The sequence below is a fragment of the Myzus persicae genome, unplaced genomic scaffold (genome assembly GCF_001856785.1).
Source record: "Myzus persicae strain clone G006 unplaced genomic scaffold, MPER_G0061.0, whole genome shotgun sequence".
Taxonomy (NCBI): Eukaryota; Metazoa; Arthropoda; class Insecta; order Hemiptera; family Aphididae; genus Myzus; species Myzus persicae.
In genome coordinates this window covers 776547-804382 of record NW_019102414.1, presented here as the reverse complement: position 1 = coordinate 804382, position 27836 = coordinate 776547, and the positions used below count along the sequence as shown (strand labels likewise).

At 25.4% G+C, this 27836-nt stretch overlaps 1 protein-coding gene and 1 long non-coding RNA gene across 10 annotated transcripts; one reads left to right on the top strand and one right to left on the bottom strand.

The window, feature by feature from the left end:
- Positions 1-278: 278 nt before the first annotated feature.
- On the bottom strand, positions 279-8319 carry LOC111032053. Its single transcript, XR_002604276.1, has 2 exons — positions 8120-8319; positions 279-1414 (listed from the first exon to the last, which is right to left on the bottom strand). It is a non-coding gene; the product is annotated as an uncharacterized LOC111032053 (long non-coding RNA).
- LOC111032050 (syntaxin-1A) lies at positions 1973-27836 on the top strand. 9 transcript variants are annotated; one of them, XM_022312226.1, is made up of 11 exons: positions 1973-2281; positions 3989-4093; positions 8623-8722; positions 21807-21881; positions 21952-22134; positions 23071-23144; positions 23198-23335; positions 25226-25340; positions 25858-25963; positions 26794-26852; positions 26929-27199. In XM_022312226.1, the coding sequence occupies exons 1-10, from the start codon at positions 2249-2251 to the stop codon at positions 26843-26845; spliced, it is 981 nt and encodes a 326-aa protein (XP_022167918.1). In that variant the 5' UTR covers positions 1973-2248; the 3' UTR covers positions 26846-26852; positions 26929-27199. The 9 variants fall into 9 exon arrangements, with proteins under 9 accessions (XP_022167918.1, XP_022167919.1, XP_022167916.1 ...); XM_022312227.1 differs by lacking the exons at positions 26794-26852; positions 26929-27199 and adding an exon at positions 27336-27836 and having other exon boundaries at positions 25858-25973; XM_022312224.1 differs by lacking the exons at positions 26794-26852; positions 26929-27199 and adding an exon at positions 27336-27777.

Here is a 27836-nt window from a genome sequence, read left to right as displayed (position 1 = left end):
CCTACCTTTATATTATTTTTATTACACGTAGGTACGTTGCACACAAGTATACCTACCTTAAAAGTGAAGAATATTAAAACTTCAGAGGATTGAATAGAATTGAATATAATTATTTAGTTAAATGTTCGATAAGAGGTATCAGGTATATAGCCGCATATACCTAGGTAAATTAATTTTTATCGACCATTCTTAATTTTTCTACAACTATAATATTATTGGTGCACTATTGGCGATTGTTTTTTTTAGATACTGTAGGTGTACCTATTATTATTATTATATTTAAACCTCTATTCCCCCCCCCCCCGAAAAATTAATAGTTATGTAATTTATTTATATCAATCATCGATAACTACAATAGGTATAACTGGTCGGTGACAATTTGTTTATTTGAACGTCGTCTTACCTGGGGACTGCATATCAGAACTAAAAAACTCGCCCTAAATGAATGACTATGCTCAATAATTTATTGATTAATATGATTATCAATTAAGCCTCAACTGAAACACTAATATCTAACAAACACCCCAAACGGCCCAAACTAAATAACAAACTTCTCATGTATAATTCTTTAATCAAGCCCAAGTGGACTTATGGTCTATAACTATGGGGCAATGCAAAAAAATCTAATGTAAACAAAATTCAAATCTTTCAAAATTAAACTTTACGCATAATCACTATAACGCTCTACCATACGTCTCCAACTATACCCTGCACACAGATTTAAGTATAAAAACAGTTGACGTTGAAGCAGTAACGTTTTACAAACGATTTCATAATAGACTTCCAACTCATCCTAATCCCCTTATATCAAATTTAGCTTCTAGTTCAATTCCGGGCATTCCCACACGGCGACTGAAAAGAAATTGGCGTAGAGATTTACTCAAAGATCAATTTAAAAAACAAATAAATACAATTTTTTTTTAAAAATAGACAATCAAATAGATAGTCCTGTCACCGGATGTCTTCTTCCCTCACGCTTTTTCATGTACAAAATCTCTCACTTATCACATATTCTTACCGTGATCAAGGGTGCAGATTGTATACTTTTTATTAAAAAAAAAAATTAAGTAAACGCGGCTACTTAAATGTGTACAAGTATAAATTATTATAGTATGTTTAATGCTTTTGAGATTTGGTATTTTACTTAGTTTTTTAATTTCGTCTTCGCTTTGGATTTAATTATAGGGTTTTTTCAAACGCATAGGTTATTGGATAAGTAGAGTAATAGCAGGTAGGTACAATGGCTTGTCTAGGATTTTTGCAAGGTGATGATATGACCAAAATTATTTTGCACACTAGGAGCCCAGATATTCCATATTATAGGATAATCCATGGATTCCATAATTATATCACCAGTATTGACAATATATCACCTGCAACGTCCAGCACCATCAACAACACTTCTCTTAAACAGCTGCAACAAGTTTTTAATGAAAAATAAAAAAATGAATTGAACCAAAAAAAAAAGCTTGGAGGGGGGGGGGTGATATATATCACCCACTTAACGTCCGCAAATACGCCATTGAGTAGATATCTATTGAAGACCCATTTTTGTTGTCGTTGATAATCTACATTTATTCGAGTTCATTAATTTATAAATGTAGGTTTAGTATTATAATTTATATTTTAAAATACGGGTAGCAGTCCAAAGTTTTATAATATAATACATGAAGTAGGATTTAATAACATGTTGTCGAGTGTTGTGTGTTATAGCAACGTATGTTGACGTATCCATTTTAAATTAGTTAGGCGCAATAATAATGTATCTCATTAATTTCTTTTAAACTTTATTATAGTACCTATACGTATATTATGCAATACCCAACTACCCAACTACCCAAGTCTTAAGTATTATAACATAATAACAAAATATTATATTGAAAATGTTAATCAATATTATCGAAAGGCGCTAAATTTTTGCGTTGGCTAGACTGGTATAGATTCGTTTTTTGGTCCACGGTGCGCGCAGCCGCGCAATATTTCACTCGCAGGTCTGCCGCTGACAGTGCTGTAGTTAGGAAGTATGTATTGATTTTTATCTCGTCTCTTTTTCGAGTTTTCCGCACGTTCGGAGTTTAATATTATAAAAGTTAATTTTTTATCGTTTTCCTCGGTTATTTTTTTAATTTTCACTCTAGTGTTATTTGTACTTGTGTCTGTGTCACCGTTTTACCAAATGACGCGTTTATGAGACCCAACCGTTTTCGGCTAGTCTGTGTATCTATTTCGCGTTTCCATACTGTAAATAATGGCTAAAGACAGGCTAGCGGCTTTAAAAGCGGTATGATTTTTAAAAAAAATATTTACGATATTTGTGACAATATTACATTGTAAACATTCTTAATCGTGTATAGGTACAACTAGTAGACGTATTTTATCATAAGAAACAATTAAAGGTCCAATATCGACTTGCCCACTTAACTCAATACTAACTTGGGTTATCAAACTGCTTAAACTTTGACATCCAACTGAAGTACTCAATTTTGACACTGACTACACTTACGATTGATGCATACTTATTATTTTATCGTAGATAAACACTTACTATGAATAAAAAAAATGTAAATTTTTGTTAGGTAGGTAGATAGTTCAAAACGAATGAGTATGAATGAACCTAGGTATGCTATATTGTATATTGGTACCTATATTTAGTTAATAATTATTAATAGTGATTACCTAGTAAATTATATGTTGTTTTTGTACCGCCAGTGATATAAAATATTTCTTGTATGGCCAAACATTAATAAAAATATTTAAGTACATTCCATCTATTAAATTATTTAAATTATCCCTATTATTTCTGTTTAGATTCTCTAAAATCAAACTATCTTTTTGTAAATTGTAACCCTTACACTATGAATAATGATTACTAAGGGACTTCAATATGTTACGAAGTGATGACTGGCGAATATTAATATTTTTTACAACCATTGAGTGATTATATCATTTTTTCTTCAAACAATTATAATTATTCAGTTATTTGGTAATTAGGTTCAAGATCAGTTTATTATGTGTAGGTAATAGGTATTACTAGGTAACAAATATATTTTTGTATTTTTCATATAGATATAGCCATATAAGTATTTTTTTAGTACTCCATGTATGAAATACATACCTATGTGATATTTTATGATTCTACTTAAGTTTTAATCTTAAGATAACCAACTAAAAACTGAAAATTGAGCGCAATTTTACTGAGATAATTAAAATTAGCAGAATCTTTTTAAACATTAACTTGACAATGACATGCCCACGCATTTTAATGCTTTGGGGAATGACTTAACTTTTTGAAAAACTTGATGTTGAAAATTACAATTCTATCTATGTATTTATTGCCAATCATAATAATCATTAAAGGATATAATTGTATTCTACTTATAAGGCCTTCAAAAGTTAAAAACATTTATTTTCTTTTGCTGGCTTTATACAATTAATAAAATATTATTCCAGTCTACCTACCCGTTCCCAAAGAAAATACACCAAGCTGCTGTTGGTTTTTATCCGGCGGTATTCATCTCCCACCACAGCATAGGTAGTGACTGGTGGAAAGGTGAAAAAGTGCTCAGAACTGGTGTACCTATTATCTTTTGAAATGGAGTATAGTATTTGTAATAAGTAATAACCATAAAAGAAAACACAACAATTTCGACCCCCAACATCCATCTTCCTGTGTATATGTTTGTTTTATGAACATTATATTAATGCCAGTATTCTATTAAGACTTCAGTTGTTTAGATTCATCTTAAATGACTGTTATATAAGCTAAACAGCACATTTTTGAACAATACCTATACCTAGTTATACTATTATGTTAGCTTTTACCAATTTGTATTTATCGTTAACATACTAACTGACATTTCGATTTAAGTAGTAACTATTTTTATTTTTTTAATTGTACAAGATGATATTTTTTTAATTGTACAAGATGATATTTTTTAAATATTGCACTTATAAATTATGGTTGATATGAATTGAATTCTTATGTTAGGCTCAAAGTGACGATGAAGAAGGAGGTGCCGATGATGTGGCAGTCAATTTGGAAGGCCGGCAAGATGGATCAGGAGCTGGATTTATGGATAAATTTTTTGAGGAGGTAAATATTTTTTTTTTAGAAAATGGAAACAATAGATGCATTTTGCAAAAATCAAAGTGATGATCATTATTAAACTAAAAAATTTATCGGCTTTATAATTTTATTAATACTTTTAAAAAATATGTACATGTTTCCAAACCTGTGGGTCGGTAATTTTTTAAATATTTATACATTTTTTTATCATATACAATACTTAATGTTAGATAACTTTAAAATATATGTGTATATAGAAAGAATATATATATATATTTATGTAAAACTATAAATTCAAACAAACAAGACAATATTTTCTGTGTAACTGTACTATACATTGATGTTGAACTTAGTTTTATTATCAATTATTATCCATGACGGTTGCAAGTATACAAGTCACATATCACCACAAGTGAGACTTAAAGTTATATAATTATAGCGATTAACGAAGTAACAAAAAAAAGTTCATTACTTCGTTAGTGTGTTGTAGTTTGCCTTAGTTTAAACACTTTTCAAAATGAGCAGTACCATAAAAAGTTAAGGAACCTCTGATGTAATGTATACCATGGTATTATTGTAACCTAACTGAAATTAAAAATTTTTATAAATGTTATCATAAATATAATTCAGTTTGTAAGTATTGTAAATAGTTGCAGTTCAAAAAGTATTGATCTTGGTATTCATATTTGTAAAAAAAAAAAAAATAATAATACTAATAGGTATACCACACAGATTAAATTTTAAATGTAGGTAGATAGGTATGTTATGTTAAGGTTGTTGACCCTTTTTTGATATCATTTTAATCACTGTGTAATGTGGCTGTTAGACCTTGATTTGGTGTTATTTTAATATAAATTGTAGGTAAATTAAATTGTTTTTATTTAAAAAAAACTTGGAATCAACAAGGTTGAAAGCTGTTTTAATTTTTGCTAGTTGTGAGCTAACATTCTTGTATCAACTTTATGACTTATTTAAGATTTAAAAAATGTAGTAGTAAAATCAAAGATCTAAACAATAAGAATAGTTAAAATTGTTTTGTATGTATCGGGGCTTGCATTTGAAAAATAAATTTTGTTTTACGTTATTTACAATCAAAACGTTATACAAGTTTTGAGTTTATCGTTATTCAAAATTTAAACGTTATTTAACTTTTGTGTTTATCGTTATTCAGAATTAAAACGTTATACAATTTTTGCGTTTATCGTTATTTAAAATTTAAAAGTATTTAGATACCTGTTTTAAAAGTACATAGGCCGCAATTTAAAAGTATACGACTATGACCTTTTTTTGGGGACATAATTTCCCTATTCTGAGTTTTAAGTAGGTATTGTTTAATTTTATTTATTTAATTAAATGGGTTAAACTAGTATAAAGAAAACGTATGCACGTTAAAACTATAAGTATATTAGTATAAAATATAAATATTAAACATTTGACAACAATTAGACAAACACTGACGAGTGAATAAATTTGATCAAACTGAACATCGAACACAATAGTTGAATAACTTGAGTGGTATAAATTTCGACCGTAGTACAGATAGTACAGTACAATATTATCAGAGCATCACTATTATTAGTTATTGGTAATTAAATTATTCTATTAATAACTTCTTATTAAGTTTTAAAATAATATCTAATACGGGATCTCCCGGATAGGCCGGATACAGAATAAAATTAATTCTTGGATTGAATAAATAATTGAATACTACTAAGTAGTAAGTATTATTAAATAATTGGGAATTAATTATTTCGTTTAATGGAATACAATATATACCGTTTTGCGTTATGTTTCGTTTAAAGATACATCATATATTTTGTTAAACGTTACGTTTTGTTTTGTGTTATTTATTTATTTACGTTTATCGTTTTCCGTTATAATTACGTTTACAAATTTCAATCGTTTTTTATCAAATATAACGTTATAATCATAACGTTATTATAACGTTTGCAAGCCCTGGTATGTATAGATCATTTTAATAAATGTATTGACATTCTCTAAATTGTCAATATCTTTATGAGTCAATAAAATATAAAAATAATTAAAAACGTATTTTATTATTATTATAATTTATAAAAATAAAGATAAACAAAATCATTTATGAACAGTGATTTAATTTTTAGTTATGGACCATAATTAATTAATTCATAAAATTGCATTGATTTTAATACAAATAGTATGTCACCTTATTTTTTTAATATAGCCAAATGTATAGGTATTTGTTGAAATTAATACATTTTTAACTCTGATATACTTAATCATTGGGCATTCATAATTATTTGAGTTTTTTTGCTCAACACTGCTATTAACTAATAAGTATCTACTATTTCGAACAAAAATACAAAGTTAGCAATTACAAAGTTAGCATATAATAAATAAATAAAATATACCTGAAACATTAATATTAAGTTGAATAATGGATTTGTATTTGAAAGTATATTAATATAGTTTTATTCGAATATAGTGAGTATAATAAGAAGACTTGACAAATTAAATAATTTTTTTTCCAATTTTTTTTATAAATAATTTTTTGACGTCTGCATTACATGTAGGTAGGTAAAATATAAAACATTTTATTTTTATTTTTTATTAGCAAAATTATAATTTAAAATCTATTTAAATTCTTTGTAAAACATTTAAAATAGCCAATTTGTAAATCTGGTTTTTAGAAAACTCGATTGTAAAAATATTTGTCTAAATCAAGTGGTTTATTTTTTATGATTTTTTTTAAACTCTAAATGTTTTGAAGTAAGTAACATTCATAAATGTGAAAAGTAATTACTTACAAAAAAATTTAGATCCTAACAAGTACTCAATTTAAGTTTCTCATGGAGTGTTTATACTTTTTGAATAAAAAATGTTTTTTTACAACAGGATCAACTTTATAGAACAAAAAAAATAAATCCAACCCTTGTTCAATGCACCAAATTTATGTTCAGCTAAACTAATTGTGTGTTGTTAGCATAGACTATAAACTTATGGACATCGCTTAGACAGAAAAACCTGCGGACGAGTGAGATAAAATTATATATTTGGGATGTTACAGTGTCCATCTCACTCTATTTCATCTCCATGAACAGTAGGCAAGGTGATGTCGTAGACTGGCGGGCACTGTCCACTAGTTTAAAGTTCTATAGTTGTTAACTTTAATATTAAGGCGAATTGAACTATTACTTAACTTATAGTTATGACAATTATCTAGTGCATTTCATAGGCTTTTATTGATATTTTAATTTTTAAGCGAATTATAAACATTTTAAAATAATATTATTTTCTCTAGTTATTGCCCAATATATTCAAATATTAATAAAAGCCTATGAAATGCCCTAAATAATATTTTTACTTTTAAGTTTAATAATAGGCAAATTCAATCTAGTATTTAACCTAAAAACATATGATTGGTTCTGCTGAATGTAAATATGCAATGTTGCATACCAGCAAGTGGTCAGTAAAAAAAATATGGCACACTGAAATTCTCCTAAAGATGACTGTATTCATATAATCTAATCATTAAGTAAACATTAATACCAAACATTTCTAGATATTAGGAATTTATTTGAATTTAACATGTTTAGTGCCTCAAATGACTTGCATTGCTCATGTACCCACTACTATGCACAATTTTAAGCTCAATGCTATAAAACCACTAAACAATAACATATACAAATGGATACATTGTATTGATACGGTATCATACTGTTTGTCTTGAAGGGAGTAATACCATAGTTGTAACTACCTGTCAACCAAGGCACACAAGGTGTTATATTTAATGATAATTGGATAATTAATAATCCTTTTTTAAAAAAAAGGCTTAATACATAACCAATGTTGTAATGCATATGTGCCTATATAAGTTTAATTTCTAAAACTTTGTTACAGACTTTTGCTGTAAACAAACATTGTTCTAATAAACTACTAAAAATAAATTTAAGATTTATTAATTTGACCATATTTGTATTTATAAAAGAATATTTAATTAACTATACTTCTATATACTACAAAAACTATATTATGTTATATAATGTATTATTCAATTTCAATATATTTGCTTACTTGTATTATGCAGTGTTAATTTGTATGATAATAGTAAATTAATTTTAATAAGTTAGACATTAACGAAATAAAGTGACAAAATACATTAATGATTCATTTACTTATTTAATTTTGACAAAATGAATAAAAAATAATTATTACAAAGGAAAAAAAAACAAGTATTCTTGATTTTTATTACACAAATGAATGTAGTTCAATATTCATTAAAATCTTCAAAACTAAGTTTTATACGTCATGTACTCGATGATATTATTAGTTAGTCAAATAAAAGATAAACCTATTTACAGATAAAACTTCAACTAGTGTAAATAATTGTATCAGTTTGTTATTTATCCTGCCTTGAAAATGTTCATTTTTCTGTGATAAAAATTAAAATTTTACTACAATGAAATCAATTTACAAACCCTTATTATGCGATTTTAAGCTTGAGGTTATTTTTAAAAATTAATTATTTAAGATGTAATGTACATCTGATAAAACATTAAAAACTATCTATGTTATAGGTGGAAGGTATCCGAGGGATGATAGATAAGATTCAAGCAAATGTGGAAGAAGTGAAGAAAAAACATAGTGCAATTTTATCTGCTCCTCAGACTGATGAAAGTAATATAATTGTATTAATTATAAATAATTAGTGGTTGAAGTGTTGACATTCTTTCAATGTCTAACAATTATAATATAATATTACTATTCAAATAGTTTTTGATGGTTAATATACTAAACTACTGAAATAAAACTTTTAACATTCTTTATTAAATATATTTCATTAAAAATAAATTATGTTATGTTGTAATAATATAAATATTAGGCATAAAACTCAAATTTGAAAGTTAATAGAAAAATCAAATATTTTAGTTGGATCTTTTAAAGTGGTATGTGTAGAATTATCTAAGGCTATGATATTATTGCCTACTGGGCCATTGAATTTTGATGGGTATTCAAAGTTTAGCTAGTAAAAGTATGACACATGATATTATATATAAATAAATATTTATTATTCTACAAAATTGTTAGATGTACTGCAATAAAGTTATGATGATATATTTATTAAACCATAATAAGTTCTAAATGTAAAAGTCTTAAGCTTTATGAATAATATATTGTCTATTAAAAGTTGTAGCTACTAAAGCTTTTATAAAAAATTAATTTAAAGTTAATATTTGCGGCATTTAATTAAAACAAAAATGTTTACAACTTAACCTAACCTTTTTAATATTTACATTATTGTAACTGAGTGGCCGAGCAGAATAAGGTGGCAGTATAAAACATGCACCATTACCAGTTTGCTCTCGGGCGCTAATAGCTTCTTTCTCCAGGTAGGAGACAGTCCTAGGAAAGAGACCGCCATCTGTCTGGTCTTAACAAAAAAAAACCAACCTAACGGTTGTAAACTAATAACAAATAATACATTAACTATGTCTCGTCAGTTGTTGGACATAATTTTTTTACTAAAAATTTTTATTTTTTATAAAAAACTGAAAGTTAAAATTCAAATATGAAATTAGTGTTCATTTTACTTATGACTACTGTTTTTTATTTTTTTACTTATGTTCCCTTTTATTATTATAATAATAATACACTAAATGTGACACATAAAATGTTCTGAACATAATTTACAGATGCTATTTATTTTTTATCATGATTTTAGATTTTGAGTAGGAATTAGAATATAACTGTGTAGCTGCTTTAAAATTATTTACTAATTTTTTAATTTTATATAAAAACATTTTTGCAAAGCATTTTAAACACATTCATATATATATGCAGTACTTTCTGTATATAAATTAAATTGCAAACAAGTAACCTACTATAACAACAATAAAATAGGATTTTCTTACTGAAATATCCATAAATTATTCAACTGTTTATTTAGTAGATTAAATTTGCTATTATAAATAAAAAAAATGTCTCCTTTAAATTATTTTTAAATTTAATATATGTATATGAATATTTCGTAGGCAGGTATTTACATGTAGTTATTGTCTTAATATTTATAATTTATGAATGGAAAGTACAAGTGTTTTAAATGTATTGAGCATAGAAACAATATTTTTCAAAATTATCAATGAATCAAGTTAAAATGAAGAGTTAACAATCAATATTGAAGTACAGCTTTTTTGACTAGGTACATTTTTTTAGTCTAAGTGTGGAGCTTTGATTAGTGATGACCTCAACGAATTAGTTTTTATTAAAATATATAATGTTATTCTTAAATTAAGTTGAAGTTATTTTTTTGCTTTTATTAATAAATTATTCAATATTTGATATAAAGTGGTTCTTAATTGCAATATCTAATACTCACATTATAGTCATAAAGGCTAGTAAGTTATGACTAAACTTAACAGTATGCCTACACAAGTATTGGTTAGTGTTTAATAAAATTGGAAAAATGAGAATTGTGCTAGAGCCTTTCAAATATTTAACTTTTTAATCCTAGGCACATTAAAAATTAAAAAAAGTTAAGTTCAGTCAATTATATTTGAATTTCAAACTATATAGGTGCCTATTACTTTATGATATTTTCATTATGAAATTTAAAATTATAAATAAATTTGTAAAATATGTATCCCTATACCACATAAATTATATTGTCATTTTTTCTTAGACAATTTTTAATTTGTTTGATTAAAATTCTTATTTATTGTAAGCAAATGAGAAATTTGAAATTCTTGGAGAATTAACTTAAGTTTTTGCCCTTAAGTTCGTCTTGAATTATAAATTAAGTCTAATTCTGCCCAATTCAAAACTATTATTTATTGTTTAATTACTATAGTATTTGAAACTTATTTTGATTGTTGGTATTATGTCGATACATTTACATCCCATAATGTTAAGTATGTAGCAATTAATAATAATTTTGACCAATTTTTATTTTAAATAAAGGCAAATGTCATAAAAATTTTTTTTTATCAAATTAATGAAATTTTAATGCAATAATTTATGAAGGTCTACTTTCCTTTTTTTAAAAACCTATTTATTATTTTAAGTGTGTTGCTGTTTAAGTAGATGTAATTTAGGGTGTCTGTGAAAACCAGGCTGAGAACTGCCGCATTAAAAGCTGTACATATTTTTATCTTATACAAATGTTGGTACCTATCTTGATAGATTTTAATTAGCAATGTTCATAATATAATGATTATGTACTTCATTTTTTTCATTACACGTTTATTATGTCAACATTTTCATTGTTTTGCTTATTAGTAGGTTATTATTACCGATAGGTAATAAAGTATTTGCATGGGGTCACCAAATTGCAAAAGGTTAGGTTATTAACTTTATCTGGCCTAAAAATAAAAAATATATTTATTTATATTTATTTTTTAAATTATTTTTTTGATGGTAAATAAACTAAGGTTTTTATATATTTTTTTTTGTTTAGATAAACATTAATGTTATATTTTTATGAACGGGGAAAGCTTCCTAAATTCCTAACATGGACCTCCAAAAATATTAATTTTTAATCCCCTGAGCTTAAAGAAAAAATACTAATTTAACTTGCTGTAGCAAAACAATAAAAATTATTATAATGATATAATATTATATTTTGTATCATAGTTGAAATAAAATATAAATGTTATATTGACTATGAATTAATAGCATGTTTAAGTAACGTAAATTAGGGTAAAATTGATGATTTTGCACTTTTTATACTGTACGTGACCATTTAAGTTCATTCTATCATAATTAATTTTGAAATATATACAAATAATATGAAATATACAACTATATAATATAAGTATCAGGTATGCTATAATTATTTTTGAATTTTGTATATTTAAATTATTGATAAACGGCGATCGTATTATTGTTATCATAATTTTTTTAAATAATGTTTTAGCATGATTGTCCAGCTTGATTAAAAATGCGTGTAATCAATAATTTTAAGCTCGTATTTATTTAATGATTGCTTGTAAATTGTATTATGGTATTTTACTTATATTATTTAGCCTGTTGAATTTATAAAAAGTTGTCTGTTTAACGTTTTAATGTTTAAACTTTGTCAGAACTAGAATAAAGTTTTCTGAAAAAATGCATTCTACAGACACAGTTTGTTATGAGAATCCAAACTAAATTTCACTATTTTTAAAAAATAGCTATAGAATAATGTATTTTAAATAAATATACTTTAATAAAATTCATTTTAGAATTTGGATGTATTAGTTTTCAATAAAGTGTATTTTTTTAATGTTATATCTGTATACGTATTACAGAAAAAATGTTTTGATTTTAAACTTCAAGGGTGGTTTCTGGTAGAAAATTTTTGATAATTAATTATTATTATTAGTTGGTGCTTTAGGGTGTAAAAGTGAAATCAGTTCAACTAGAAATCGATTATTTTTGTTTTTTGTTGAAACTCAAAAATTAATGACCCACTCGCATATTTTGCATGTTAGAATTTACTAGGAATGATACAGTTTTCATTATTTTTACTGTTTTTATGCTATTTATTGATGTTTAAAATTTTTGAATTATTGTTTTTTTTTTACATTTGTATGTAATGAAATGTTTGTAAGTAAAACAAATTGAACATTTTTTATATGAATTTCCTCCTAATTTGAATTTGAAAAATAAATGATGTTGTTTTAAATTCATAAAATTAGTATTTTATCACCTAAGATTTAAAAATGTATGTAAGATTCCTCATAAGTTTGTTTAATGAAAATTTGAAAAAAAGAAGCCTTCAGTTACAATATTTTTTTAGTAACCAAGTTCAAATGTTGACGATATTTTCAAAATATTTATTCTACCTACCAACTAATTTCAAACTACATAATAAACTATGTACACATATTACATTTTGATTGAACAATTTTTAATAGTTAGCTGACTTATGTATTACACAATTGACAGAATTAGAAGAACGCTCGAGGGTCTAGCCCCCTCCCCCCCAGTTTTTTTAATCAGATTTTAGTTTAAAATATAAATGATTAGGGTCTTTGCTACTGATACAATTCTAATTCCCCCTCCGGATATTTTTAGTCATATTTTATATTCATTCTAAAAATATATTTTAACGAATTTATTTTCATTTTAAAATACTTATTTAATATTACGTGTACTCTAATTTTTAATATAACATTTTCCAAAAAAGGATTTTGGAATTTGGGATTATGTTTTGGAACTGTTTAATTTTAGAATGTGTATCTTTTTTAATTTACGATTGTTCGGAGTAAAAGTTTTCTTTAAAATGATTTGTATTTTTGTAAGATTAGGTGCTAAGACTAAAATTTAAGTACAAGGTTGTATTTATTATTTCCATTAGTCATATTTTATTGTGTTTTAACTGGTGGGTGTTGAACGTTATTAGATACTATACATACCAATAACATAATTCAATAATATTTATTGACAGTTGTTATTAATTTTCTTGAATTTTATAGTTACAAAAAATTGAGTCCCTCGTATTTACAAATTCTAATATTATAGAGTTAAAAGGACGTTACACTGCATTGTCTCCGTCTTACAAATGCTTTACATACCTAATTTTACGCTCAGAAGATCACGTTCAGCTTTGTTAGTTTAAAAATTAGTGTGAATTGATCTAAAATTTAAAGGGTATTATTATCTATTGGGTATCTCACGGATTTTTTTATTACATTTTAATTTTTAATCGAGTTATTTAAAGATGTATAAACAATTTACAATTTTGAAATACTCATAAATCGCTTTAAAATTAAAATGTAATAATACACCTGTGCAATGCCTTTGATAATAATATATTACCTTAAATTGTTTAAGAGGTCAATTCACTCTAATTTCAATCAAATGGACCTAAACGTGATCTGCTGAGCTTAAAATTTAGTATGTTAGCACTTGTAAGACGCAGACAACACATACTTATGCCACATCTTCTTAACTATTAATTAATATTAGAATTTGTAAATATAAGGAACTCGATATATTGTAACTATAAGGGTCAGGACAATTAATTACAATTGTCAATAAATATTATTTACACGCGGAATCGTATAATATTGCGTATTAATATTGCCTTATAAAAAACCGCTATTTTTCCTACGTGAGTCAGTCCGTGATGTCATGAAGTCCAAAATATCAATGCCAAAAATAATATTATAGCTATTAGCTATTTAACCATTAGCTCCTCCATAAATTTGAACTATTGGAATTATATACCGAATTTGATTTCTAACTACAGTAAAACTTTTGTACTATACTTATAAAAGATTAATTGGGATTAGAAAAAATGCCATATTGCCATTACTGAGATGTTAGATTACGTACTTTATTATTCATGCCGGTTTAAAACAATTGAGGTCTTGCACTTTTATCGTATTATTAATTAGCAATTTGGTAATAAATTCCATCACTTAGTATAACAAAGAAAACTGGAAAGGTGAAGATTTAATTTAATTTTTAAATTATTCTAATTTCCTCATTTTAATAATGTAAATAATTTGTAAATTGTGCGGACGTTATTTAACTAATGATTATAAACATATCTCAGAAATTATTTTGATTTGAATTTGAATTTTAAAAATAGTTAATTTTTATTTATTAGAAAATTAGTTATAGGGATAATATATAATATATTATATACAATTGTATGTATACATATTACATATATTAATAAAAAAAACATATTTTGTATCTTGTTTATTCTGTGAGTCAAAAATTGTGTACATTTTAGCTATAGTAAGCGCTTTTTTCATAGAAAATATGATGACACCATTATGGTAAAGTCCCTCATTGTGGGTTGATTTCAAACTCAAGGATGCTACATTAATTGTAGCTTACTATGATAGTTACTATAATTACTATCCACAAAATTTAAAATACATATTCTACTCTTCAAATGTAGATAACCCGATAATGTATGTATTATAAAATATGTTAAATTAATATTAGAAAAAAATATGATTTTAGCAAAAAATAAAAAAGTAATAAAATCGTTGGCTTATTAAGTGCAACTTGCATACTTAAAAGAGTTAAATGCTGACGTTAAAATTATCAACGAAGTTGTGTTTAGTTTTTCATTCAATTTTTTTACTTCAGTTATTGATCTTTGAAAACGTTGATTTTATAATTTTAATGTTCTATAATAATTATCTTCGTTGGTCTCATACAACACAAAAAATATGATATACTTAACACTTAGAATGTGTTATATGGGTTGGACTTGGAAGGGGTTTCATATTATATTCTAAAAACATCGCAGACACGCAGCTTAAAAATAATTCTGAATAGAGCTATAGTTTTGCATTTTTTTTTACTAATGATGGATACTTGCGTACTGATTTATAATATAATTTTGCTTTTTTTAAAATTTGTATTTGGCTGTACATATTTATCACGTTCAACTTAGTTGAAAACATTTGAAATTTTCACAAAAATGCTTTTCTAAACAGAAAAAAATCTATACCTACCGATATTTATTTTTTGTTATATATATATTGTATATGTATAATGTATATACAATAGTAATAGTATCAAGCGATAATTTTGATTGGTTTTATAATCCAATACAAAAATTATTAAAAAAATACATTTATTGCTAGTCTGAACAAATTATCTAGGCTTTATTGTTGTAATGATCTTTAAACATTTCGAATATTTAACAATTATTGTATATCTAATCTTGAGAGTTAGTTGATGTATGTTTAACAACATTTGAACAATTTAAATTAAAACGCATTCACGTAAAATCATTTTTTTTATTTTTTGTGTTTTGAGTTACCTCGGAGTAAAATATCAAACATTTTAGAGAATAATATTTTTATAGGTATAACTATTAATCCGTCTAAATATTACCTTAAAACAATGTCATATCCATTGATATAAATAATTTTTGTTTTAAATTTTAGTTTCTGAGCGGGATGATAAATGTATTGTCTACAATAATGTGTTTTTTTTGTGTCTGTCATCATTATTTGGGACAGTAAAAATGTTTCGATTTTCTTCGATATTGTCTTTATTGGGTGGAAAGTGAATCTAGCTAGTTACTTCGAGGAGAGGGAGATGAAAAGTAAAACATGCCCAATATAGTTTTCAAAAGCGGCGGAATAAACAAACAAAAAATTAAGTAAAAACTGAGATTTTTACGCAAAACCAGTTTTGTGTTTTAGTAAAAATAACCGTAATAACCTACATGACATTTTCACTGGATATTTATACATATTAGCAATTTCTATGCACCATACAATTTTCAAAATATTTCGACTCATAACTATTTATAGGCTTAAGAAAATTCGAGTTCTGTTAGTTTTTTTTTAAAAATTATTGTCGATAAAAGCGTGTTTTGCTCGGTCCAAAAACTTGAAAATATAGTTCAGCGTTGTGGTTAGCGGAATTGACAAAATTCATCAAAATCACGAAAATTAGCAAATTGTTTTGAGTTAGAAATTCTTAAAAAATGTTCTAGTTATAGCAAATGTTGAACATTTAACATGACCCTTTAGCTTACATTTAACAAAAAATAGTTAACTTGAAAGTCAAATTAATTTTTTACGAGCGTATGAAGTTAGACATTGGATATTCACCCGTAAATCAACCAATTATCAACGACTTTTTATTTTGTTGTTATTCAATAACTAATAATTTTAGAAAAATGTTTGAAATTTTCATTGAATGTTTATTTTATAATTTTCTATACACGATACAATTTTTAAAATATTTTAACTTGTGGACCTTTTGAATTTTCTTAGTTTTTTTTTCCATTAAATATCAATACATTTTTTTCGCTTTGTAAAAATGCTAGTACAAAGTTCCTCATAAGTATTTCATATTGTAACGAACAAATCCAAAAATTATATAAACTGAGTTCTTTTATTAGTTTTTTTCAAGTTCAAATTTTACAAAATTACATATTGAAACCATGAATACCGGTTTTAGTTATTGTGTTGTATAATTAAAAAATATAATTCGTAAATATAAGAAACTTTTTTGAAACAGTGACATTTTCAAATGTAATTTCGTTGGTAAAACTGAATGAATTCAAGCTACTGTAATAGGTACTAATGCCTAATAGTAAAATAAATTATTTTAATCACAATAATCATTAAATATGCTTAGTAATATTATAGGCTGACAGATCTTCGCTTAGAATCGTTTTTCGTATGCAATGATTTTGTGTCATTGAATTCAAATTGAATACATCAGCATAACAGTGACTTTCTAGACACCTAATGTACCCACTTACTCGCTTTTTTAATATTGAGTATACAATTATTAAGTCAAATATTAATCATTAATAAAATATAAAACCAATATTTCAAACACTCAAAAATATTATCCTATATAATTTTCGTGATAGTTGATTGTATTCTAAGATTAGGTATTCAAAAAGTATCAAAACGATTTAACATGAATGCGTTTTATCTATTTTGCGCGTGGGTTTGAGTCTTTCTGAGAGAAAACAAATATTGCGCTGACATCCTTTTAACACTCGAAGTGATGAATTTTGAAACTAACGTTTGGTTACTTATATTTCAATATAATCAGTGCTAAATAGATAAGTGCAATACTTTATGGTGGTTGTTTAGATGTTGGAAACAGAGTTAATAAAGTAGTGTGTCCAAAATGTATGATTCAACCATCAAGATTTTCAGAAAAAAAGGCATTACTGGTATATATATAAAAAAAATGAAATTGGTTTTACTGTCGATACAACTGCACGCTCAAAATTTTAAAAATTGTTATAAGTATCAATTAAAGAGTTAAAAAGAAAGAAATATTTTTTTTTTGAAATTCTAAAAAATCATTAAAAACCCACGGAAACAACGAGATAAATAATAATATTTCATATATCCTATACTACAATAATACATATTGCTCTTTTTCTTCGATTGAAGTATGACATAAAGCTATCACTTACATCATGGTTAAAATTATTATATTGAGTGTTAAATTTAGCTTTTAATTTTATTAAAACTGACTATAATATTATTTGATTTGAAATTCTAAAAAAATTAAACTTAAAATATTAATTGCCGTAATCGTATACTTTTCTGATAATATTTGATGTACGTTGCAATATACTGCGTCCCTTCACCCTTACTGGGATTTTAATCGATATACTACCCAACCCCAAAACTCTGAACTTCCTCTCGTTCTACCGTTAGTGTTACTACCCTCCTTCTAATACAGTCTAGTCACCTTGACAACTCGATGAATGTTGTCAAATAACTTGCACACTATTTTGTTATTTTTTATTTCCACCCATAATTTAAAAATCACTTTATTCTATGTTTGGCCTGTATGCATATTATTTAAAACTCCACGATACTTTAAACATACGATTTGTCCGTTTCGTTTTGATATTGTAGTCTTAGATTACAGCTGAAAACTTAAATTGAAAAACGTGAATAACGTGAATATAAAATATTAATTTTAATAATTATTAAAAATAAAAACATTATGAAGTTTAAGGTCTCGTATTAGGTTTTACCTACATTTGTATTATAAATAACAAATGTAGATACTATAATATAGTATTATGTATAATATCAAACATGTTAGAATGTTAAAAAGAAATATTTCTAAAAAAAACAATTAGACAGAGAAGACAATTTAAATTGTAATATTTTAAAAAACGATTTTATTAGGTATTAACTTAGTTTTTTAACATACAAAGTATGTATATTCTATAATGTATAAAACATATCGCAATAATTAAAAGTGCTAATGAGTAAAATATTAGTTGGTCAAAATACTTAGTTTTGTAAACCATTCTAAAAATGGAATATAAATACAAAGCATATACAACGATCCGTGATTAAATAGATATTTTAATAATAAAAATGGGCCTAATTAAAACTTTTCGCTGTTATTAGGTAACTCAATCATTTTAGATCGAAAAATGTTTTATTTTTAATTTTAAAGTGATTTATTGTAGATTCTAACCTAAGCTGCCCGTGCTTGTTCCGAGCAGAGTTTTAATGTTCGTGTTTTTTATGTACTTTATTTTTTGCAATGTTAAATTTATATTAATTAACTGATAACTTAATTTTTTAATTTAAAATTATATTTGTTTTGTATGGTATATTCAATTAAATCTCTGTACGTCCCAACAATTGGAAAACTAAATTTATTATTTTATTATTGTTAGTCATTGGTATTAAATATTCGCAATTTACATGTATCGTATAATAAAAAACGGACAGGATATAAAACTGTGTGGGCCGAACTCGTTTTGCTTTGTGCCTTATGCAAAAATAGATGTAGTGTTACTTTTGACGAATATAGTAGCTAAATAGGAAGGAAGTGTGTGATTGTATTGAACAAATTGCTGGATTCGTGATTACAACATAGAATTTTGTTTTTACATATTGTGTATTTTTATTCTTATACTCGTAGTTAAGATTGTTTTTAATGAAATCGGTAGGGTGGTTGTGAACTTAATTGCCTAACCACACAAATAAAATAAACTAGAAAGCGATTCTGTAATATTTAGTACTCTCGTCATCACACACTTCCACGCAGAATAATAGTGTATTGTTAATTTAAATTATCATATTATGAAAAAAAAAATATTACTAAATGTGAATGCTGAGTATAATATAAGTACTGAATTATGCATTATTATATTTAAACGTTAACGAATAACTTTCATTTATATTAACTATCAAAAACGTAATCGCGTAAAAAAACAGAACAACAACTAATACATACTTTGTAGTGCCAATCAAATTGAGTCTTCGATTGTTTTAGTTTGACTCTCCGTTTATCTTTATGATTCAAATACTCTGTTTTACCTTTAGATATTTTAAAGTTTTGTTAACACATCGTTTGTTATCGTTAACTCATGTAAATGTCTAATCCTATCAAATTTCTTTTGGCTTAAAATTTATAAATAATTTATATTAATTTATATATTGTACATTATATGTCAAGACCGTAACTGGGGACGAGGGTCCAGGGTCCCCCAAATTTAAAAAAATACAAATATTGTTTATTGACTGTTATATTAAGAATAATTTATATTTTCATTAAAGCAGTAATTACAAGAATATTGTAAACAAAAAAAGAGTTTTTATATTTTGAACCTAAAAGTGATGTATCTAGCATCTTTGTATATTAAAAAGTTGGACCCTGAAATTTGTTTTCAGTTACTGCCTGTTATACGTAATTAGCCAGAAATACATGAAGACAGTGGCTCCCCCTACATTTCGGTCTCTTATCGTTCTTAGTTCCTGATTCATAACATATACTCACACAAATAATGTTAAATTAAATTATTTATTTAATAATTAAATTATCTTTCTACTTATGATAAATGATACATATCTATGTTTTTAGTCTTGGTGTAAATAATCATTATAATGGGGCGTAAAAATTAATGGATTTTAGAAAACACTTTTCAAGTTGTTAACGAGATCAATTGTTCTTACAACATTCATCGTGACTTATATTTAAGCTGGTTAAAATTTTAAAATGGTTACCTACTTCACGAAAAATTGTCTTGTAAAAGGACAATGTATACATTATTGTTTATTATTAAAAGAGTAAATATTATTCATGAGTTAATTAGTTCTTTCAGAATTGTTTGTTGAGTTTAAGAATTAATTGTTTTTATGTTTAAAACGACAGCGCGTTTCTATACATTATGAAGCATTAATGTTTAAAAAAAGTTGAAGATCATATGGAAAACCAGATTATTTATGTTTCGCAAATATTTCTGGCCTTTTTAAAGTAAAATCACCCAAGTTTGGATAATTTTTAGTAACTTTATTTTTCAAAAAGATTTATTCTTGTTGTGGTTCAAGATAAAAAAATTAACATAACATATAAACTTAAAACTAGTACTAGAAGAATAACTTCCCCAATCATATTATGTGTTTTGAAGTGGTGAATAAAAAAAAAATCCAACCAACAATTTTATATTTTATATTGAAAACAGTATTATATAATTAAAAAAAAAACATATTAAAAGAAGAATCCTCCAGAATGAAAAACAAATTTTGGTGGAGTAACAAAATATTATTCTTTTTTAAAGTTTAGTTACATAATCTAAGACAATTTTTGGAGGGAGGTTGAATCGCCCCAGTACGGCCCTGTCCAAACTACATTTCTGATTTTATAATTATTGATATATGAAATAGTTTGAGTTTTGAGTACCTACTCGTATTTCTTATCCGAAGAATATTAACAGTTCTGAGGATGTCAGCACACAATTTGTTTTCTCTCTAGTTCACTCGCTACATACCAAATTTACGTGCAGCAGAATCTATCCTTTGTTGTTACTTTTAGTGAATTCATCTATTATCAAATTTCAAGTTAAGAACACTACCTGTGTCTCTATGTTAGCTATTTTTGTTATTTTAATTTTTGTGTAAGTTATGAGCTTGTAAATTACTACGATTTTAAAATGCTTATTAATTGCAGAGAAGTTAAAATATCGCCAAACAGTCAATGTAACATGGTTGATTCTGCTAAACATAAATTTGGTATGTCGCGTGTAGTTCAGAGAGAGAGAAAACAAATGGTGCGCTGACATCCTCTTAAGTATAACTTTCATTATACAACATTTACAAGCATGTTTGATTATTCATAATCTAAAAGTGTATACCAAATGTACTTAACCAAGAATTTTGAATTACGGGTTTAAGTTTTAACACTAATAAAATAAAATGAAAAATATACCTATTTTTAATAGCTTTAATTAATATTGTAATATTTAGTATTCATGCATTTATCTGAATAACTTTATTAACGAAAATTGTTTTATTAGAAGTGAAACAAGAACTGGAAGATCTTATGGTGGATATAAAAAAAACTGCTAATAGAGTCCGTGCCAAACTCAAAGGTTAATATTCATTTATTCAACAAAAATTGTTTGTTTTAGTTTAAGTATAACCAAAAATTTTTGTTATTAGAAATTGAGCAGAATATAGAAGCAGAAGAGCAATCGAACAAATCGTCTGCAGATTTAAGAATACGCAAAACACAACATTCAACATTGTCGCGTAAATTTGTTGAAGTGATGACGGAATATAACCGTACGCAGACAGATTACAGAGAACGTTGTAAAGGGCGAATTCAGAGGCAATTAGAAATAAGTAAGAACAATTCCTGAGCAGAGTATGAATGTCACGATTTTAAAATCATCTGCTTGTGCTTTTAAAACTATTTTATATATTTGTCATCAGTCATCGCTCTTAAAATTTTAGAGCAGTAAAAATGTTTCAATCTGTATCTTTGTGGATGGTTTCTGTAGAAAGTTGATTTTAATTGATATTTTGCAGAAATCTAAAATTAAATTCCCATTAATTGTTAAATATTTTTGAATTAAAACAAAAAAAAAAAAACATATAGCAATTATCATTATGGAATTATTGTGTAAAACAAGATTTCATCAAAATGGATTTTGTTTTTTTTTTTGTTATAATTAGACCAGAATTTTTTTACCAATTTTTTAAAAATATATTCTCTAGACGTGTGATATATTTTTCAAACTATTTTGGCTCTTATTGTTGTATTTATAGACATTTAAAATGTTTGACTTTTTGATTTTTATATCATAAAAAAAGAAAAAATCTTAATAGTTTTATTTAAGGTTCTTCATACGTTCTTATAGTGACTAAAATTTTAAATTTTAAAGTTTATAGTTACAATTTATTCTTATAACCGAAGTTTGAAGTTTAAATTTTTACAAAATCACGAAAATGTGCAAGTTATTTGGTAGTTATACACAGTATTGTTATTTACCCATGCTACATTCGTTCATTTTTGGAAAAAATAAATTACATATAGCAATATTAGTGCTGCTCAGAATCATTTTTTTGTATGTAGTGATATATCATTGAATTCAAATTTAACTCATCTATTAGATATAGGCTACTCAATGGCAAAATATACTCAACATCTACTATACAGGAGACACTTCCCCAGTTTTTTATTTGAAATTTTTATAATTTCATTAATTGAACGCTTCCATGAATTGTTTGTTAAATTAATTGTTTAATTTGTATTAATCCAATATTTTAATATTTTAGCGGGAAGAACAACTACTAATGATGAACTTGAAGAAATGTTAGAACAAGGGAACCCGGCTGTGTTCACGCAAGGCGTAATTATAAAAATACAATTTTTTTTTTAGTGTTAACATGATTTTTTTTTTAGATAATTATGGAAACACAACAAGCCAGGCAAACATTGGCTGATATTGAAGCCAGGCATGCTGATATTATAAAACTGGAAAACTCTATCAGAGAACTTCATGATATGTTCATGGATATGGCAATGTTGGTTGAAAATCAGGTATGTATTTTAAATATACTAATGATTTACAATCCAATCTGTTATCAGATACTGTGTAGAGCAAGGAAGCTGTTTGATTTAAAATGTGTGGTTTTTTTGTCTGTTAACAATTTTATGGCTAAAACTAGTGTTCTAAAATTGTATACAATATTTTCTATACATTGGTTATCATAGATAATTGCACCAAACATATCAGAGGTGTAACCTTATGATGTGATTTTTTGTGTAATTTATTATGGTACACTGGTAGTTAAATCAACTATTCAGTATTTTAATTAAATTGATTGTTGGGATTATCATTAAAAATAAGTTGTTTTAATTTTGTACTTCTAGAAAAAAAATTGTATTTGGTGAACGGGGTAATTGGGTATTATAGTATGGGTTGGTGTGCTGAAGGCGTTGACCAACCAATGTTAATTATTGCGTCTGTGTTAAAATGTTAGGTGCCACTCAACACATGTTACTTTAGAGAGATAACTGTTACAACATCTGTCTTTTGATAATATATTGACATTCTTATCAAATTAAATCTTTATTTGTTATAATTTTATTTATAGAACAATAATATAATTATAATATAATTCTATTGAATTTAGATATGTTGGCACTTAACCTTATCATTTTATAGAAAACAGTTGTGGAGTTTTAATAAATAATCATTTTTAGCTCTATTATAAACAATATATAGTTTTCCAAATAAATAGATGCTGTCACTGTATATATTATAGTATATACACTTATATATAAATTACTGAATAATGAAGAAATACTCATTTATTTATGATAGTAATTTGGTTCTATGTAATTAATATCCAAATAAGTCATTTTTTATTTTTACATCCTAAAAATCATCGCTGTATAAGGTACAACAATAATATAATGTTATTCTTTGCAAAAATGTTAACTAATTTCCGTTTAATCTATGCTGAAAATCTATACAAATCTCAATAAGCATTCTTAAAGATTTGTAGAGTGAATTTCAATATACAAATGTATTGTTTGTTTGTTTGTCATAAAAGATTTAAAATACATTTTATAACTGATTTTTTATGTTAGTACTTAACAATTAAACTTTACTATTAATTACCAAATTAATAGTTTTGGTTTTTTAATTGAATAGCTATATAGTCTCTTCTAGCACTTAAAAAACTAAATATTGCATTACATTTGTTTGAAATAACATTATTTTTATCTTTAAAATTCATTCATTAAATTCCTTACAGTTTTTACCTTAAATTAAATTTACTTGAACTATTTAATTTTAAAATTTGTAGATATTGTTCTTAAAAAATTGAAAACAAACAAACAATTAAAATAAATAATTACAATTTAGTTATTGTTTTTATTAACATAGTTTTTGATATAACCATGTTTCATTATAATATGAAATGAAATTAGTTCCTATTAATTTATAAATTAAAAACAACATTAGGGCGAAATGATTGATCGAATTGAGTATCATGTTGAACACGCCGTGGATTATGTACAGACGGCAACTCAAGATACTAAGAAAGCGTTAAAATATCAAAGCAAAGCGAGAAGAGTAAGTCAAAAGGCGTAGAAGTTTGCAATGGCCCCACTCGCTTTGCTGAATGCATTTGTTTGTTTTTGTAGGTTTTATTACTTATTTGATATTTGTTTGTATTTAGAAAAATGAAATACTATTAAGTATTAGTTTTTAGTTGATATAATTTGAGCTGATTGCTATTGATTTATAATTACTAAAAGTTATTGTTTTGTTTTGTTTTTTTTCCTTTTCAAAATTTTTCGCTTACTTTTGTTTTTATTGTTTATATTACATATGTAATTTTGGGATTTTCGTATAATAATTCCTTATCCCAATCTTGCTCCAACTGAAAATGTTATCCAAAAAAAAAAAAAAAAATATAGGGTGGACTTATTGATAACATAGAAAACCATGTATCATTCACTGTTGAAAAAGTTGCTGAAGGCAAAAAAGAACTGGTTGTTGCTGAAGACTATCATAAAGGAGCCCAAAAAGTAAGTAATTTATTATTTACAACAAAGAAAACAAATAAACATATCCTACATATAAGATGACTCATGACTGGTTCTGAATAATCAATATTATGCTACATAATACTAATATTTTTTCATCTAATTGTATTTAATAGTAGTTATCCAGGAACATTATTTTAAAAAAATTTTTTTTAATAAGTCATTTTGTTGAATATATTATACAAAATTAACACCAAGTTACAGTTAAATGAAAGGCAAGTCAATTGTGATTGTATTATAGTATTATTTAATAATTAAATTAAAAAAAATTGTTTTCAATAAATATAAGGGGATATTTAGCTATTGATTTTTATTAGTTATAGTTGAGTTTTCAATACCAATGAGTATTGAATAATGCACTGTTTGTTTGTGAAAACACTGTTTTCTATTGCTTATGCTATTAGCTTTCCCATTATTGTTTTCATTTAGAACTTATTTTTGTATATTTTTTTATTGTTACTATTCTTCTTACTAATATTTAAATGTTGTTGTTAAATAATTAGAAGAAAATCATGATCCTGATATGCTTGACAATTCTCATTGTTATTCTTGGAGGATTTGTGATGAGTTTTCTTCCCAAGCTCCATTAATACATCTTCGTGAAAATAAGTAAGCATAGGTAAACTAAAGTTTTTAGGATTTAATAATTTTATATAAAATAAGTTATTTAAAATATTTGATTTCTGTACTATAGTAGAATGTTTGTATAAATAATATTTATTATACTAATCCCAGTTATTGTAAAAATCAAATTTTATAGGTTTTTAGTCTTTAACTGTTTTTTAGTCTTTGATTATTAATTACAATTTAAATTTTTAAAAAACAATATGAAAACTTAAGTAAATACATTATATATGTTTGAGAGTAAGAATAAAAATTAATTACATTATATTCAAATAAAGAGTTCTTATTACTGTCTATTCATATTTTTTATTGGATTGAATAATTTATTTATTTTAAAAATGGTAATTTTTGTTTTAAATTTTATGCCTGTATGAATTTAAATTCAATTTTAAATGTTACCTTATGTCTAATTTATTATTTGTGACTATATGACGTTAATTACCAATTTTGAAATGTATTTACACTGTAGAAAGACTTTATTTATGTATAGTGTAATACTACAATATTTATAAAGTTAATTTGTATAATTATTTATACTAATGATTGGTTATACAAGGTTACTATTATGAATTTATTTAATTTTATCTACACGTTTTACTTTTACCCCCATAATAAAAATGAATATTTTCAGAACTGTCATTATTGCAAATTCCCTAGGTTAATTAATTACCCTTTAACTTTTAGTAACATATAGCACAGTCTCATGTAATTGTTACTTATGTATAAACTATATCAAAATTTATGTTCTAAAAAGCATTACAGTTTTTTCTTTGGGTAATTTTAATATTGTGTATATACTGAATCTTTGTTTACAGGCATCCCTCAATAATTGTCAGCTTAAATTCTCTGCCTGAAATAAACGTGTAAGATATAGGTAAAAACCACTCAATAATCCTCCCTCTTTATCTAGCAGACATGGGTATTATGTTCATAAAAATACTCTTTCCTAGGTGCATCCAGACAATGGTCACGATTGCCGGAGGGTATATCGCTAACACAGCATATCACTCGTGTGGTGTTCCTGACATTCGATGCACATATGAAAGCATATCCTTACATATATTTATGATCAGTGATTCAAATAAAAATGAAATTAATTTTGTTTATTTTGGTATATAATTTGCTTTAGTATAAAATTTCTCACCATTTATTGTACACTCAAATTCAATATCTATTAACAGATAAAAAATCTCAAAATACATTTTCTTCACAAATATTCATATTTACATAAAATTATAATTTTAAATCATAAATAAAATTAGAAAATGACAATATTTAGCATATTTGTGTATTACAAATAAGTACATAATAAGTATGTATTTTATGTACTCAATTATTTTATTTGAATAATTTACAGAGCAATTTTTCGACGGGTACATCCGGCAGAGCAGTCACTCAATACATACTAGTTCTTCGGCTTGTAAAGACTGGAATAGTGTACGAAAAACAACATTTTATTCGTTTAATTTATTTAATTTTTATTTCCTTTTCCTGCCTCAAAAAAAAAAAAAAAAACGAGTAAAAAAAAGTCCATGTGATTTATTTATTAACGCTGTCTGTCCTGTTTTAAAAGTAACTATATAATAATATTTATTGTTTTTAAAAACCTTTTTCTTAATTATTATAGTTATATTGTTATTGATAAAATTATTAGATTTTTAAAACCAATTTATATATCTATATATAATAATTATTAACTATATATTATAATATAGACATTCATGTGATAATTCGTTAAGATATTCAAAACATTTTGGCTTCCTCGTTTTATCATTTTATAATTTCTGCAGTGCGATGCGTAGGTGAATTGGAAATAATGTCAATTTTTAAATAAAAAAAAAATAGTTGTTTTGTTCTA

What these genes read in the sequence shown, in the direction of transcription:
- LOC111032050 (XM_022312224.1), top strand. Translation starts at nt 2,249, where the DNA reads ATGGCTAAAGACAGGCTAGCGGCTTTAAAAGCG. An exon ending in TGGATAAATTTTTTGAGGAG is followed by an intron (nt 4,094 to 8,622) that starts GTAAATATTTTT and finishes TCTATGTTATAG; the next exon opens with GTGGAAGGTATCCGAGGGAT. An exon ending in TGCTCCTCAGACTGATGAAA is followed by an intron (nt 8,723 to 21,806) that starts GTAATATAATTG and finishes TTGTTTTATTAG; the next exon opens with AAGTGAAACAAGAACTGGAA.